This window comes from Grampus griseus (assembly GCF_964374135.1).
Source record: "Grampus griseus genome assembly, chromosome: 2".
Lineage (NCBI taxonomy): Eukaryota > Metazoa > Chordata > Mammalia > Artiodactyla > Delphinidae > Grampus > Grampus griseus.
Genome location: NC_139018.1, coordinates 176,437,824 through 176,456,031, shown reverse-complemented (window position 1 = coordinate 176,456,031; position 18,208 = coordinate 176,437,824). Strand labels below are relative to the sequence as shown.

The following is an 18,208-nucleotide window of genomic DNA, read 5'->3' as shown; positions in this document are numbered from 1 at the left end:
AAAACCACAGACCAATATAATTCAAGGATATCATTACAAAAATACTAAGTCAGATTAGCAAACTTGTTCCCAGAATGCATGGTTGGTCCAGTGTTTGGAAACCCATTAATATTATTCAATATATTGATAGATATAAGGGAAAAAATCATAATGGAGTATTCGGAGCATAATCTCCATAAATGCTTAAAGAGGGATTTGACAAAATTCAATGCCTATTTCTGATTTTTTTTTTTTTTTTTTTTTTTTTTTTATGCAGTACGTGGGCCTCTCACTGTCGTGGCCTCTCCTGTTGCGGAGCACAGGCTCCGGACGCGCAGGCTCAGCGGCCATGGCTCACGGGCCCAGCCACTCCGCGGCATGTGGGATCTTTCCGGACCGGGGCACGAACCCGTCCCCTGCATCAGCAGGCGGACTCTCAACCACTGCGCCACCAGGGAAGCCCCCTATTTCTGATTTTAAAAACACTCTTTAAAAATAGAAATTGAGAGATTTTTTAAAATATGATAAAACATATATACTTTAGTCCTCAAGACATTATTTTACATAATAGAACACCACTAGAGGCATTTCTACTAATATCAGGAACAAGGCAAAGAAGCTATCTCCATTACTATTTAACACTGCAGTAGGGAATTAGCTAATGAAATTAGACAAGAGAAATCAATCTAAAGAATAAGAATTTATAAAGAAGAAATAAAGCTTTCTTGGGAATATCCTGGAGCAGGGTTCAGCAATTTTTTTTTGTAAAGGGCCAGGTAGCAAGTATGTCTTTGTGGGTTATTTGGTCTCTGTACCAACTATCAACTCTGTCATTGTAACACAAAAGCCACCAAAGACAATATATAAATCAATGAATGTGAGTATGTTCCAATAAAACTTTATTTACAAAAACAGGATTTGGCCCACGTGCTGTAGTACGTCAACAACTGTGCTAGAGAATCAACAATAAAGTGAACTCAAACAAGAAGAGAATTCCATTAGGTAGCAGCATAGAGAATTAATACACAAAATTCAATAGTGGTCATAGAGACAATCAACTGAAGCACATAATGGCAGTAAAAAACCATTTATACCACCAACAAGGAAGATTAAATACTTAGGAATGAACTGAACAAAACTGCACGAAATCCACATACAGCAATCTTCAAATGAAAAAAACTAGACTTCAACAAATGAAAAGTTTCTATAATTTCACTATGGTTATGTAGGATGTTAAGGGAAGCTGAGTGAAGGGTATATGGGAACTCTGTACCATGCACTCTATACTTTTGCAACTTTTCTGTAAGTCTTATGCTATTTCAAAATAAAAGTTAAGTTGGTGGGAATGTAAATTGGTGCAGCCACTGTGGAGAACAGGATGGAGGTTCCTTAAAAAACTAAAAATAGAGCTACCATACGATCCAGCAATTCCACTCCTGGGTATACACCCAGAGAAAACTCTAATTCGAAAAGATACATGCACTCCTATGTTCATAGTAGCACTATTTACAATAGCCAGGACATGGAAGCAACCTACATATCCATCAATGGATGAATAGATAAAGAAGATGTGGCACATGTATACGATGGAATGCTACTCAGCCTTAAAAAAGAATGAAATAATGCCATTTGAGGCAACATGGATGGACCCAGACATTGTCATACTGAGTGAAGTAAGTCAGACAGAGAAAGACAAATATCATATGATATTGCTTATATGTGGAATCTAAAAAAAATGATACAAATGAACTTATATTTATAAAACAGAAACAGTCTCACAGACATAGAAAACAAACTTGTGATTACCAAAGGGGAAAGGAGGGGAGGGATAAATTAGGAGTTTGGGATTAACATATACACACTACTATATATAAAAATAGATCATCAGCAAGGACCTACTGTATAGCACAGGGAACTATACTCGATATTTTGTAATAACCTATATGGGAAAAGAATCTGAAAAAGAATACACATATATGAATCACTTTGCTGTACACCTGAAACTAACACAACATTGTAAATCAACTATGCTTCAATTAAAAAATAAAAAAAAAAGTTTAAAAGAAAGTAAAGATCCTGAGGTATGGAAAAGAAATTTTAGATATTTAAGTTTTCAGCATGAATACTTTTTAATTGTTTGAAATGTTATAGTATTTTATGAGAAAGTTACACTCCTCAGAACACAAGCGTTAACTGTTTTTTGTAATGTTGATGTGATTTTTATATACTTGAAGGCCAAATTACCTCCAGATGAATTCTGTACGTATCAAATAGACATTAAAAAGTCAACAAGAAAAGAAAATTCAGCATGAATAAATCTACTTTTTCATGAACCTACTACGTTGGGATACCTGTTGCTCCACGTTAGTTCCTCAGGAAGGGTATAATTAATATGAAACTCTTTATGCTGAGTCTTTAAAAGCAGTATTCTGATGTACTGAGAAAAGTCAGTAGAGTTTTATGAAATCACTGTTGTCTTAAAAATCATTTTTGAGTCAGTAGCCAAACTGTTATTATTACGATGTTTCTTATTCTTACTGAGAAATAGATACGGGAAGAAAACTGTGCATACTAGCACACAGAGTTAATAAAACTCTGCTGAGTATGTACGTTCATCCTCACATGCAACCTACGTTGTAGCCATAGCCACAGACATATCATTAAAACATAAGACTGCTAATCATTAGAACGAGTTCCTAACCTATGAATTATTTAAGCCTTACACAAGGCAAAGTTATTTCTCATTTCCTTACCATTTAACTTAAAGCTTGAAGACTCAATAAATCCTGCAAATCTAGCAATAAGAGCCATGTCTGATATATGATGCCAGATGTAACGCTGTTTGGATTCTTACCAACCCAAAACACTGTTTTCTAAAACTGACTTTGTGTGTTTCTAAAACCATCTGTGGGAAAACCATATTCACACAAGCACAAAAGGATTCATCAACCTCCGTGTCACACAAGAAGGAACAGTTTAGTCTATCTTATGAGGCTTTGTCATAGAATTTGACACTTTTGATCACTTTCTCTCCTTAAACACTCTCTTCCCTTTGTTTCTTCAGTAACTCACTCTTCTGGCTTCCCTCACAACTCTGGCTGTCCCTTCTGCATTTCTTTATAGGCACCTCTTCTCTGGTCCATTCATTCTCCTTCAAAGATTGGATGCAACAGAACTCTGTTTTTGTCCTCCTCGTTTCCCTTTCTTTCTCTTCCTCACAATCTCACATATACTCATCACTTAAGTTACCAAATACTCATAATGCTATATGCCCAGCCCACATTCTATCCTAAGCTTTAGACATGAATGAATATCCAATTGGCTAGTTGCCATCACCACAGAGACGTCCCATGAGAACCTCAATGTGTACCCAACGTAACTGAACTCGTCATTCATTTAGTGTACGATAACTGTTTGCTGAGTGCCTACCCTGAGCCTGGGACTGGGTTAGACAATGAATATATCACTAAGGACAAACTGACTTTGTTTCTCCCCTAGTGAAGTTCATTCTGCCCCCACCAGTCCTCCAGCTGTCTTCCCTGTAGCAGCAAGTGCTACAATTATCCATCCAGCCACCCAAGTCAGAAAGCTAAATAGCCCTCATGACTCCCCCTCTTCTTCACAGCTCATGTTCACTCACTCACCCGGTCTTATCCATTCTCTCCCTTTATTTCTCTCTACTCTGTCATTTTTTTTGTTCTTTAGTGTAATATATTCCACAGGCTTAGTTTAAACCACCCTCACCTCTGGCCGGCAGTGATCTCCTAAACAAGCTTCTCTGTTTCAGGTTATACTTAAAACCCTTTAAAAACCTTCAATTGACTTTAAAGCAAAATTCAAACTTAGCATGACGCACAAAGGCCTGAATTATAATTGCCTATTGACATGCCTATGCCACACCGTCGAAGCCCCTTGACTGCAGCCGAAAGGGCCCCATTTAGGGTCCTCTTGTTCTCGATTTATAGCCAGTTAAATAACATGAGTAATCTGATATAAGAGAAACACAGGGGGCTTCCCTGGTGGCGCAGTGGTTAAGAACCCGCCTGCCAATGCAGGGGACACGGGTTCGAGCCCTGGTCCGGGAAGATCCCACATGCCGCAGAGCAACTAAGCCCGTGTGCCACAACTACTGAGCCTGCGCTCTAGAGCTCATGAGCCACAACTACTGAACCCATGTGCCACAACTACTGAAGCTCGTGTGCCTAGAGCCTGTGTTCCGCAACAAGAGAAGCCACTGCAATGAGAAGCCCACGCACCGCAATGAAGAGTAGCCCCTGCTCACTGCAACTAGAGAAAGCCCGTGTGCAGCAAAAAAGACCCAACACAGCCAAAAATTAATTATTTTAAAAAAGCGAGAAACACAGAATGGACTCATCTATAGATGAGTACAGATACTGGACCCTTTGACTTTTTTTGTATTTATGTATTATTGGTTTAAATTGTTGTTCATTAAAGCTATTGCTATGTGAATGATACTAGCCAACATTTACCTAGCACTATCATGTATCAAGCATTTTACATATATTAATTCACTCAATCATTACAACAATTCAGTGAGACTGGTAGCATGACTGTCCCCATTTTATATATTTGGTAGCCAAGGCACCAAGTAGTTTAATGATTTTCTGAAGGAAACATAGCTGGTAAGTGGTGAGACTGGCATTCCAGGCAATGGTTCCAGAACCTGTACTCTTAACCATCATGCACTGCTGTTCAGAGTAAAACGGTACTGTGCAAGGTACTAAACAAGAACTTTAATTTTTTTAAAGATGATACATATTCATCATACAAATTGTATAGAAAATATAAAAAAGAAAGTAGAAAATATCCCAAATCCTACCATCCAGAAACAATCACTGTTAACAGCTAATATAAATTACTCCGGATATCTCTTTATGCCTACAGCTAGATAAAAGGATGTATGGATAGGTAAGAGAGATCGATAGATGGGACTTCCCTGGTGGCGCAGTGGGTAAGACTCCACGCTCCCAATGCAGGGGACCCAGGTTCGATCCCTGGTCAGGGAACTAGATCCCTCATGCATGCTGCAACTAAGAAGCCCGTGTGCTGCAACTAAAAGTCTCACACGCTGCAACAGAGACCCCGTGTGCCACAACGAAGACCCAGAGCAGCCAAAATAAATGGATAAATATGTTTTAAAAAAGAAAGATATAGATAAATGGATGGATGGATGGATAGACAGATAGATAAAATTATGTTTTAAATACTATCTATTGATTTATTTATTGCAAGATAAAATTTGCACACCTACTCATCCACCCTTCTCTTTTTGTCAGTTGTATTATTATATTATCGTTATCAATATCTATAAAGTATAGATGATTCCCCTAATGATAATTCCCCCACTGTTTTGATTGATTACTGGCTATTTTAATCAAAACCCTCCAGCTCATCTGAGGGAACAATGTGCCTCGGTAATTCATGATTTGGTCACCCTGTGTTATTTCTATGTGGGCACATTTCACTTTTCCGTCACTTGTGCACACCGGTTCCAAGAGATGACACCATTCCGTCCTCTCCAGTGTTCCCCTAACTCTCCCAAATAAAAGCCTTCAGGGCCACTTACGCCATACTCTCGGGCTCTAGTGCACAAGCACCAATTGCTTTTGTGACATTGACAAGTAGAGCTCGGTTTGTTCCCACGAGGAGGTCCACGAGTGGCTGGACGCCACCACGTTTGCGGATGGTGACTCTGCCCTCAGACTCTCGGCAACACTCTCCCAACGCACCAACTACATTCACGAGCACTTCTTCCGGCTGGTCCGTTAAAAGTTCCACCAAGGCTTCAATGGCTTTGTATTCCCGAAATCTAAGTTCACCACAAGCAAAAGAGGGTGGGAAGGGAGGAAAAGAGGCGAACAGTATTATTTTGGGTATAAAGTTAGCTGATAATCATGTTAGTGATAATACTGATAGCTAAAATTTACTAAATGCCGACCGTATGCTCATTCCATCTTTACAGCCACCCTGTGGCATGGATGCTGTTACAACCCCGTTGTCAAAAGGCTAATGTGAAGCTTGGTAAACAGTGAAGTCAACCTCCACACCCGACCTTCTGTGCCCTTAAGTGCTGCACTGTACAGCCCGTAAGACACTACAGCTGCTTCCAAAGCTGGGCGCCGACAACCCCACTGTGCTAAGGGTTTTCCCTCAGGTTACAGGAATTACTTTACACGAACAAAGCAAAATAAACTTTCGTGTGTGTTAAACAGAACATGTGAATTTCTTGTTAAAGAAAGTCACCACCCTGAAACGGGAAAGAGTTGCCCCAGAACACCCATCACAGAGTGTGTAAACTCTAAAAATATACAAAAAGATAAATTCAAAGATTAAAATCAATCAAGTGGTCATAAAGTTTACAAATACTTTAAAATTCAATGAAATCGTTTTGAAAATGACCACGCTTTAAGACTAACATGGTTAGTTGGCATTTAGCTGACTCATTTATCTTTAGCAAAAGAAAAAGAATAAAACCACTTCCATTTCTAAAGATTCTGTGGGAAATTCATTCCCTCACCTTGCTAGGTCTCTGCAGGAAATATCAGGGACACTTCTCATTTACATGGCTGCCCACATGCAAAGGAGTCCATTGGCACAGGGAGCTTACGTCAGCACCCCTTTCTCCTACTGAGGCACAAAAACCATTGTCGGATGGTGGGATGGGAAGAATCCCTTAATTCTGCCAACCTAGTCCAAAATGTACAGCTTTGAAAACTACAGGAGTAGCCTTAGAATCAACCCTTTATATAAAATAGCATGAAAATAGAAGGACATGTTTTGATGGCCATATTTTAATACGGAACATTGGACGCCTCCACTTACTTGGTCACATTCTCTCTGCTGGTGGAACATTTCCATGTGGCCCCTGTGACCGCGGCCAGCCGTTCCTTATTGTCAGTGTTACTGAGGAGAGAAGCCAGGGCTCTGAGTCCTCCATGCAGCCTAACCAGCTCGCGGGTTTCCTCATCTTCGGCACACTACACAAAAGCCAAATCAGACGCTGGCGTTGATCAAGGCGTATCAAGCTTTCAGTGACTGCTAAAAAGGCTGCCATTCTAGTAGCTGGGAGACCTCTTTTCAGAGAGTAGCATTTCCTGAAGGAGGCTTCAAGTAAAGTACAACTCTTGTCTCTATACTGGCAGCTGCCTGACAGGACCGCTCTTCCTCTTCGGGGTTTTGGCAATGTCTAGAGGTTTCTACATACTTGGCAATCCTCCCAAGCCAGTTCTGGGGTAGCCTGGGCCTCTACCAAGACAGACGCAGAGGTTGGCAAGGAACCTAGAACACCACATGCATGGATGGAGGATTTCTGCAGTGCTGCAACCCAGAGCCTTGGGAAAACATAGTAGATAGATGAGTGATGGGGATTCCGTCAGATCTTTAATGACCCCCAAAATCTAAGAAGTGAGGAATTTCCCCAACAGCGTTTCTATGCCCAGAGCAGTGGGTTATATCAACAGCAACTGATATGTTATTCAGACATGTTTATCTGAGGTTGACATGCTTGTGTCAACCTTTGAAATAAATACAGGCTGCACAGATGTTCCCAACACATGATCCTTCCCAGTTTATAGAGCCCAAAGATGCCAAGTTTAGCATAGGTTTGATATTAGTCTAAGTGTACAGTTGTTCTCTAAGGCCATGAACTGCATATCGTGCATCACCCACGAGGGCCCCTACAAGAAGTCCTCTTCACACTGCATCACACAGCACCTGCCACGTCTACCTTCTATTAGCGACGTTCAGCTCTGGCTCAACTGCAACTTTAAAAAATTAATCACTATTTCTAACTGATCCTTAAAATATACTCATATGAGGCATACATACAAGTCAAAGGGAACTCTTGTACGGTGCTGGTGGGAACGTAAATTGGTGCAGCCACTGTGGAAAACGGTACGGAGGTGTCTCAATAAACTAAAAAGAGAACTACCATATGACCCAGCATTTCCACTCCTGGGCATTTATCCAACAAAATAAAAATACTAATTCAAAAAGATACATGCACCCCAATGTTCACAGCAGCACTATTTATAATTGCCAAGAAATGGAAACAACCTAAGTGTCCATCAATAGATGAATAGATATAGGAGAAGTGATACATGTATATATAATACGTAATGGAATACTACTCAGCCATAAGAAAGAACACAATTCTGCCACCTGCAGCACATGGATGGACTTGGAAGGCATTGTACTGAGTGAAATACGTCAGAGAAGGAGAAATACTGTATGCTATTGCTTACATGTGGAATCTAAAAACTACAGCAAACTAGTGAATATAACATAAAAGAAGCAGACTCACAGATACAGAAAACGCACTAGTGGTTTACAGTGGGGAGAGGGGAGGGGTACCACGGGGTGGGGGGGTGGGAAGCACAGACTTCTGGGTGTGAGACAGGCTCGGGGGTGTATGTACAACACGGGGAAGACAGCCAATATTGTGTAATAACTGTAAATGGAAAAGTAACCGTTAAAATTATATAAAAATTAAAAATAAAAAAGACTATTACATATCCCTGTTACGAGTGAGCTATGTCCCTCAAAACTCAGACGCTGAGGTCCTCACCCCTGTGCGTCAGAATGTGACAGAGGTAATAACAGTTAAATGAGATCACTGTGGTGGGCTCGAATCCAGAACGCCTGGTGTCCTTCTAAGAAGAGGGTATTAGGGCACAGAGGAAGGACCATGTGAAGACAGAGGGAGAATGACAGGGGAACATGAAGACATCCATCTACAAGCCAAGGAGAGATTCCTCAGAAGGAACCAACCCTGCTGACACCTGATCTCAGACTTCCGGCTCCCAGAACTGTGAATAAACAGATTGCTGTTGTTTAGGCCACCCAGTGTGTACAGTTATGGCCGCCCCAGAGAACTCATGCGACCCTCTGCTGGCTGACCCGAACCCCTCTCTGACTCCATCTTTCTGGCACATTCTCTCACTCTGCACATTCTGAGATGCATTCTTCTAGCAGATCTACTCTAGCTAGGCAGAAGCTGGTGCTGCCAAGAGCCAGCCAAGTATGAACTTGTCAAAGCCATCTTTTCTTCCCCTTTACCATTCTAATCTACTTTTTTTGTATACTATGAAACTTGTAACCCACAAAAAGTTAATGAAGATTAAAATCAGCAAATTAATAAAAAGATAAAACAGGAATACGCACACAACACACACACACTCATGCATCTATCTCGTCCTGGTGGGAGATTTATTTCCCGAGACCGCGTGTTTGAATAGGATATATGAAGGCGACACAGAAGCACCACGTACATCCCTGGCTATTTTACACCAAAGTTCCAGCATTTCAGCAGACAGACATGTGAGTGTCTCACAGAATTGTGAGTATCAGACATGCTGGAGCGGATCTCTCTCTGACATTCAGAGGCATCTGCCGTTACCACAGGACAGTGGTTCTCACACCTGTGTGTGCATGAAAGCCCCTAGGGGGATCTTGTTAAAAATGCAGATTCCCGAGCGCCATCCCCGGAGGATGGGACCTCACGAAACAGCACCTTAAACCCCGTGAGGAGGAGCCGCCGCACCTGGTAGATGGCCATGGCGCAGTGCTTCTGCAGCTGCTTATTTTCACTATTCAGCTTCTTTACCAGAGTTTCAATTATCCTTTCAGCTTTGATTGCAGCTCGGTAGTTTTCCTAGGAAAGTAAACTTTAATAGTTCTATATTGCATAAACATGCATAAATATAAGTGTCTATTCCCACATTTATTAATAACTACACTGAAAAAACTTTCTTAGTAAATAAACACCAAAGTCCAAGTTTAACACACCATTATAACAATAAGAGAATTTAGTCAGCATTTTCAAAAATATACCATCCAGGTATCAATGTAATTAATTTTCCATTAGTCTGATCTTCTCTTTCAAATAGAAGGGTGACTTCTTAAAAAAAATTCCTTAGCAGTCGTGTTAACCTTAAAAGTTATGTTTCCGCTAAAGAAAGTCAAGGTGAATGAGAGCAAGGGAAGCAGAGCTGGGCTGCATACCTCTGAGGCACATTCCTGCAACGTCCCCACCACCGGGATTAGCATGTTTTCATGAGAAGTCTTCAGTAACCGAGCCAACAAAGGGATGCCCCCAGCTCTACGAATGGCTTCTTTATTCGCGTAGCTCTTGCTGCAGCTCCACAGCGCCAGTGCCCCGCAGCGGGCCACCTCCCCATCGTCGGCCTCGTACAGGCTCCGCTCCGCAGGCTCTGTGGCATGCTGACTACAGTCAAGCAGAGCGACCTACGAGAACAGATCAATAGAACATAAGCGGGGATCTTCGGGATAAGACTTAACGCTGGGGTGGGATAGGGAGGGTGGGAGGGAGGGAGACGCAAGAGGGAGGAGATATACATATGTGTATATATAACTGATTCACTTTGTTATAAAGCAGAAACTAACACACCATTGTAAAGCAATTATACTCCAATAAAGATGTAAAAAAAAAAAAAAGTTAATGCTGCCAGGCTGTAGATGACATCGTTTAGGGGAGCACCCACCCTAATAGGAGATTTTGACCTATAAAGGTCCCAGTCTTTAATGAGGAGAGTTAGTGCCCTACAGTCACTGGCATATATTTGGGGTGTGAGGTGGACTTCCAATATCTGGCTGTCACAGCTTGCAAAAGAACCTAGGGCCAGCCTGGCTTCAAAAAAAAAAAGACTTAACCCACCCCGCAATCGCTGCAGGGTTGCTACCAAGCTCACCTCCCTCAGAAGTAGGAATCCTCTCAGAAATTAACTTCTGTACCACACAGCAGTCAAAGAAACAAACAGAACCTTCGAAACACCTTCCTCCAGACTTGGAAGCTTGTACATTTCCTTCCCACAGGAATTTAAGCCCCCAAGAGAGTATTTTCTTAATACAGCTCTAACATTTACATTAGTTAGATTTGTAAAGCACACCCCCATCCCTGCTATCTCAGAAAAGTAGGCTCCCTAAAGCCAGGAGAACTTTCCAGTGAGAGCTGAATGGCCCGAACCAACCAGGCTCTTAAAACCACGAGGCCTCTTTGGAGGACACAGCCCTCCCCCTGCACTGCCGAAACCAACTAAACCAAACGCACAGCAGCCAGGATCCTTTCTCTTCTCGGCAGTAACCAAAGTCACTGAAGCCCTTGAGGGAGAGGCAATTTACATGCATACAGCAGAGTGGCCGGGGAGGACGGGAAGCCAGGCTTCCCAGAGCTGTCTTAATCCCACGCGTAACCGGAGACCAGATCCCATGGACACTGCCCACTGAACCACGGCCACCGTTTAGAAGGCAGTAGCCCGGACTGAGTCACTGATTCCTAACCCCAAACTCCTGGAGAGAGGACCCTGATTTGCATCAGGGGACACTCATGGTCTAATTAATTATGGCTCAAGGACAGGGTGGGGGAAGACGATGTACACGGCTTCCAGGTAACTACCGGGCCCAGGGCAGCAAGACAATGGGTTTGAACACGGGGAAGACGGTTTAAAAGTACCTGTCTATGTACTAGTTATTCCCTCGTTATCTGTACTAAGTCCAAACTCCGTAGCTCTTGGACAAGACTGTGTGAGATGCCCGTGGCCCTCAATCTTCGTCTCTCATGGCTCAGCCCACCTCACCCGAGGTCTGGCCACGTTACACCACTTAGTTTCCAAACATTCAGTGTTGTTTCCCAGCTCTGGGCCTTTACCAACGTGGCTTCATCCTCCTTAAATGCTTTTGCCTGATGTGTCTGCCTGATAGATACCTACTCACCTTTCAAGACTCAAGAAAGGTGACATCTCCTCTCTCCAGCCTCTCTTTTTTTTAAAAAAACAATTATTTAAAAAAATTTTCTATCCTAGTTAATTAACTAATTCATTTAAGTTTTTAAATTTTTCATTGAAGTCTAGTTGATTTACAATATTATATTAGTGTCAGCTGTACAACATTCAATAATCCTATAGATTATACTCCATTTAAAGTTATTGTAAAATAATATCTATATTTCCCTGTGCCATACAATATATCCTTGTTGCTTAATTATTTCATACATAGTAGTTTGTACCTTTTAATCCTCTGTATTGTCCCCACCCCCTCCACTCTCCCCAGAGTGGTAACCACTAGTCTGTTCTCTGTATCTGTGTGTGTGTGTTTCGTTATGTTCATTTGTTTCTTGACCCTCCTTCTCCAAGTAGAGTTGATTGATCACCCCCTCTTAGTTCCTCCACTATTCCCAGTACTGACTTCCTCGAACTACCTAATACACTCACCATTATGCTTATATTTTTGCCCGTATCCCCGCTGCCCTCACATCCCCACGACCATGAGGCTGTGACATCACTGTGGTTGGGGACATACATTTATTTACACTTATATTTATACTTGGATTCCCACCACTTTGTTCTGCAGATCTACACCTCTAGAGGCATCTGAAATGGTTTTCAGTGAAAGGACTGAGTACGCTCTACATACAGAGGCGCACGTAAACTGGCCTCGGGACTGACGGCCCTGGACGTGCAGTGCTTCCAGCCTGGGTGCACTCTCCCTGCTTGCTCAGGCGTCACACCTTCTGCCCAGTCTTATCGAGCTGCCCCTCCAGAGCCTGAATGCCATCTAGGTGCCCAGACCCCACTGTGGCCAGTGCCCTCCTGCCTGCTCTGATCCTGCCCTTGGTTCCCTTGCTCTGGGGCCATAATCAGCCCACGGCTTCATCTCTGTACTGTGTGATGTCCCTCATTTCCAGTCTTCGTTGGGGACTCTTGCCTGCGTGTTACATACTCCCCCGCAACACACGTACCCAACCAAAAGTGGATCCCCAATCCTGGCTGAGAAGTCAGATGTGTTCCCAACCTAGCAATTTCAAGTTTATCCGTTAATGGTCTTTCCTGTTCCTAATTTTGCTATTATTTAAAATTAAATTAAAATGTATGTCATTATTTTGATTACGTGACTGTAACTGTCCAAACTCCAAGGCCCTAAACATGACGCATAAGATGTCCATAAATCACACATCAGGCATAAGTGTTCTGTCTTTCATTCTCATGGAGTAGTTTCGGTGGACAGCCATGTCAGCCTACCGTACGATTTCATTATTTAAGCAGGACAATGATAATCACAGTAATAATTACTTTCCCCCCAACGTTTTATTATGAAAATGCTCAAACACACACAAAGGCTGCAAGAATACAGCAACGTCCACATACTCACCACCTGGATTCTATAATTCACATTCTTCCACGTCTGTTTTATCACATAGCTAACTATCTGTTCACCCATCTATCCAGCCATAAGTCCACCTTGTTTTTGAGGCAAATGATTATAAGGTACAGTGCTCTACAGATTACAAGTGGATACAGTGAACACACAGAACCTCTTTCAGTAAATTTCTGAACGTGTTTCACTGTGTACGTATTCACATTAAATCCATATGAACTCGATAGATATTTATGAACTGTTTATATGTGTGAGGTCCTGGGCGAGGTGCTGAGGAGGACACTAGGATGAATAAGACACGTCTCTCATCTTCAGGAACCTAAAGTAGGGAAGTGGTGACAATCCAGCGTGATAAAAGCCGTGGAAGCGACTCAAGATCCAGTGAGGATACAAACGCGCTTCCATACTGCACTGCATGAAGGTCCCTCCTGCCGTGGCAGGGGCACTGAGCCTGCTTCTTTCTTTCAGCGATAGTTATTGAAATAATCATTTTTTCTGAACATAAACGTAACACACAGCAAACTGGCAAATGTAGAAAAGTAGGAAGGAAATGTGGTGGTCATTTCTGAGAAAACCCCTGATGAACAATTTTGTGTATTTATTTCAAGTGATTTTTCTGTACTTGTTAGCTCTGGTCTTTAAAAGTTGGGATCATGGGTATCATCAGTTTTTAATCCTGTTATGATTTTGTATAATATTAAACATTCCCTGTTACTATGTAAACTTCCAAAACACAATACTGACAGCAGCCAGTGGACACTTCTTGTGGATATGATGCCTATTATTTTACTAACCTCACACTGTAAAACATGCTGTTTTCAGCTGTCACTCCTCTAAGTAGCAATGAGATGAGTGAGTGCCTGCAGCTCTGACTGTCTCCATGGAGGACACCTCCTCATAGTGAGGTCACCACGGCAGAGGATACGGGCTACCAGACAGTGTTCCAGTGCAGAGGGTCTCACCACCCTCTCTTTTTTTTTTTTAACTTTTTATTTTATACTGGAGTAGAGTTGATTAACCATGTTCTGATAGTTTCAGACTGAGTGAAGTAAGTCACCACCCTCTTACTGACGCTGCCCACACACACGAGTGTATCCCTACCTATGGGATACGTAAAAGTTACTTCTATTTGTTTAAGTTTGTATTTCTTTGAAAAGTGAGGTTGAACATGTTTTTTGGCTACTTGCCAACGTAAATACACAAAAATAATTTTCAAGGACACGTTACACAAAAAGAAGATTCCCAGAGCACGCCCAGTGGTTATTTGATATCCGGGAGGAGCCGGGAAGGACGGCGGGGTGCCCGCTGCCCTGAGTGGTACTTACTCACCAGTTTGGTGATGCCCCCATGGCGTCTCACCGCCCGCCAGGCTCTCCTAAACTTGGCGACGTTCGCAATTGTCTCAGCTGCCAAACATTTCAGGCTCTTATGTGGAGAGTCAAGAATATTAACCATGACTGGCAAGCCCCCAAGGTCAACAATATTACGTCTGATTTGAGGATTATGGCTGATTTCCTTCAGGATTTTTAACGAACCAATCTAAACGAGAAGAAGAAGTTATAGATGAATGGGTGCTTAATGCGTAAGCAGTGCTATATTCTTTAAAAATTCCAAGCTACCTAAAATCCTTCCCCAATTAAGTTTTTTAAGGGAACAGTTTCTATTCCCAGGTGTTACACATATCCCCCCGCATTTTCCTTCAATTAAGTAAACAAACGTTCATCATTTAAGAAGCACACGCTAATGGAAAAGAGCCAAAAGAGAAGGAAGAAAAGCAGAGAGTTGACAAGAGCAGCTAATAGCTAATAGCAGAAGCGGGTTGTCAGTAATCATAAAGACAAGAAACAAGCAGCAGGAAGGGCAGACGCCCAGCACTGAGAAGAGAAGCAGGTGAAGGCGTGAACGAGGCTCCTCGTCCACCGTGAGCCAGCCACTCACCTTACATTTGACTTCATCTGTCTCAAGTAAGTTTATTAAAACTTCAAGGCCTCCAACATCCCTGATCGCCAACTGGCAGGTCTCTTGCGCTAAGTTGAAGTCCTGCATGCAACACAATGCGATCACTGTAGCCGTCTGATTTCCTCCCTGCAAAGACGCAAGGCCACAGGAAGGTTAAATAAGCTCACACTCCCATGGAAATTTGCTAAAGGGTGATGAATCCATGAGCCGGGAAGTGCGTGACCCCATACACAGCATGTTCAATTCTTTTAAATCCTCCGAGTGGATTATAATTTGTTAAATGAATCATGCAGAGCTGAAGCCCAAGAAAGCTGCGCAGGGCGTCATAAGATATTGCTCCAGTCGAGAGTCACCACGGAAAGGTGGTCTGCCTGCTTTCAACAGCTGCGACATTAGGTGGCATTAGGATATTAAATAGAGCCGGGGGCGAGCCCTGAGAGATGGTCTGAGGAACGTGAGTTTTATGTGGAGGTAACAGGCAGTCCCTGAACTGTGTACTCTGCAGCGCAAACCGTGTCTGAAAATTATTCTTAACACGTGTACACAGAACAGTCTGGGACAGAGGAAACCTGGGGAAAGCAAAGCCACGTGGGAAGCAGCACAGCCGTCCACACGGGGACCGAGAGTAAGTGGAGTGAGGGCGTGGGGCTGAGAAAGAGAAGGTAGTTCCATTAAACCCGGGGACCTACCGATGGGTGGACTGAAGGAGAAGAAAGACCGTTTCACTGTCGTGAACGAAACACTGGCCCACCAACATGCAAATCAGTGTCTGTTTAGCTAATCACCACAAGTGAAGAGCAGTGGGGAATTGCTTTTTAAAAAAATCCAAGAGATTCAAAAATTTGTAATGATTGATCGGTGAATCAGGCCTGCCAGGAAATTAACTCAGAATTCACTGCAGGAATTCTTAAGCAATGTCCACTGATCATTAACGCTTCGAAAATCTTTGAAGAACACAGCATAGTACATATTGCTTCTACTGCTATTGAGAGTGGTTGGTAAATAAGAGTCCCCAAAATAGTTCATGAGACACAAAAGCAACAATTCTAATGGAGCCAAGAATAAACTATTTTTGTAAAAGGTGTTCATAAACGACAGCCCTGGATTTCTACCTCAAAACATAGTAGCAATGGCCTCGAATAAACCTCTCTTTTTTGAGGGAAGACACCTTCAAATTATATTTATCATCATTTGCAAATCATTACTTTATATTGCTATATATTACATACGTGTGTATGCAGATAGACAGACTGAGCACAAAAAATGGAAATTATCTTCAAGCTACCCACCCCCTCCTTCACATCACACAAATGCGCACATGCCAATCCTTTGTGAATTCAACACAATATGTTTCTTTTAACATAAGAAACTAAAGTGGGATCAGTAGAGGGTGAGCATCAGCAAGTGAGGAAGGAAACGCTTAGGCTCAGACTTCCTACTAACTCCTTTCCAGAACATTCCTTCCACTTCTCTAAAAATGCTATGAGCGCCATTTCTGCTTTCATTCTAACTTTCCCTCTGGGTACTCTAGGCTGTCCTCCATATTCAAGATTAAGTTTAGAATGACCAGAGCCTTAATTCTGTTACTTACATTTAAAATAATAAGTTTTGTTCTTATAGCTTTTAGCATCTTTTTCTCGATATCAAGAGAAATTTCAACACCACCAATTTCCCCACAGTGGGTTTTAAAACATAACGCAATACACCCTCTGTCACTGCTGTCAGACACGGGATCCCACATGCCAGCACCTCTTAGAAAAAGGTAGATATTTTGTAAACCATAAGGAAGAATCTAAGTGCTAACCATAATTAATTAAGGAAAATAATACAGAAAAAGGAAAAGCAAAGAAAATAAGGGAAACAAGGCTCTTTTTCTGAATTTAAATGGAGAAAGGAGGCAGAAGGATCCTCCCGGGGCACCTGCAGGAACAGAGGTGGGCTCCTACATGAAAGGTTTGAAATGGAAGCCGAGGGCCTCGGGTCGAGCGGGCTCTTGAGCCGGCGGCTGCAGACTCAAGCACAAGCAGGGGTGAGAAGTCGTCCAAAAGCACTTCCGTCCCCCAGGCCACTCCCTGGACAGGGATGTTCTGTCCTGCCATTCTCGGTCGCACGTAATGGAGGACCCTCTTGACCCCTATGCCTGCATTCTAGTTTCTGTGATGATAGCACTTTTCTACTTAGACGCTCAGCACAAGCTTTGCTTCCGAGTTCAAGTGCTTTTCATTTGTCTCTCGTAGACTATTTCCACCTTTTGAGTTTTATTACTGACGCTACAACTGACGACATACATTTTTAAAAGCCATGTAAACTGCAGCTGATGCCCGAAAGGTAAGGCCCTGTATTTTGCTGAATTATCTCTAGGCCAATTTTGAAGCCAAATGATGGAAAATTTACATTTATCATTAAGAGGTTAGATCCTTATAGAAAAAATATTTTTTTCTGTAAATCATCAGCTTTTCTGAAAATCTGGAAACATAGTCATAGGCTTGAGGGATTTTTTTAGAACAGTTTTTTATGAGGGAAAGTTAGTTTTTCCACATTTCAGGATTTACTTCTACTCTTGTCACTGACCACACTCCCCAAAGGATTATAAATCTTTCAGAATGAATACCAGCGGATGGGAGCCAAAATATTCAATGTACAGAGCCACAAATGTTAGCCAATTGCTATTCTTTAAATACCAGCGATGTCAAAGGATTTTCAAATGTCCGTTCTACTTTGACCAGATGCCATAAACATCTTACTGAAGAGAAGTAGTACAAATATGCGAATATGCCCCTTTTCAATTAAATCTCCCCTGAGAATGCAATTAGTTGCCAATACTTATTTTCACATTTTATCACGCATTTGCATTTGTGAGGTTTTAAGAGCTGGAGAAAAACGCAGTAAAATATTATTTTACTAGCTTCTGAAGGGTTTTGAAGAATGCTTCCAATAAGCTTTTCTACGTCTTGAATTAATGCAATTCTTTTGCTAGCTGTCGTCCATCCCCTGCTGCTTCTCAGACATCTCCAGGCTCCACCGGCCTTAGGATAGTTTACCAGCTCAGGTTCCTTTCCATGACCAGGAGGCCGACGTC

General features: G+C 42.2%; 1 protein-coding gene across 2 annotated transcripts in view; it reads right to left on the bottom strand.

The window, feature by feature from the left end:
• ODAD2 (outer dynein arm docking complex subunit 2) overlaps positions 1-18,208 on the bottom strand; it is a gene marked incomplete at its 5' end in the record, with an annotated part of 197,212 nt that overhangs the window by 128,722 nt on the left and 50,282 nt on the right. For both annotated transcript variants that reach the window (XM_082649613.1, XM_082649614.1), the window contains 6 exons: positions 5,567-5,809; positions 6,823-6,977; positions 9,542-9,652; positions 10,003-10,245; positions 14,500-14,709; positions 15,109-15,255. In XM_082649613.1, the coding sequence (XP_082505739.1) occupies positions 5,567-5,809; positions 6,823-6,977; positions 9,542-9,652; positions 10,003-10,245; positions 14,500-14,709; positions 15,109-15,255 (1,109 nt within the window). The remainder of the gene's footprint in view (positions 1-5,566; positions 5,810-6,822; positions 6,978-9,541; positions 9,653-10,002; positions 10,246-14,499; positions 14,710-15,108; positions 15,256-18,208) is intronic.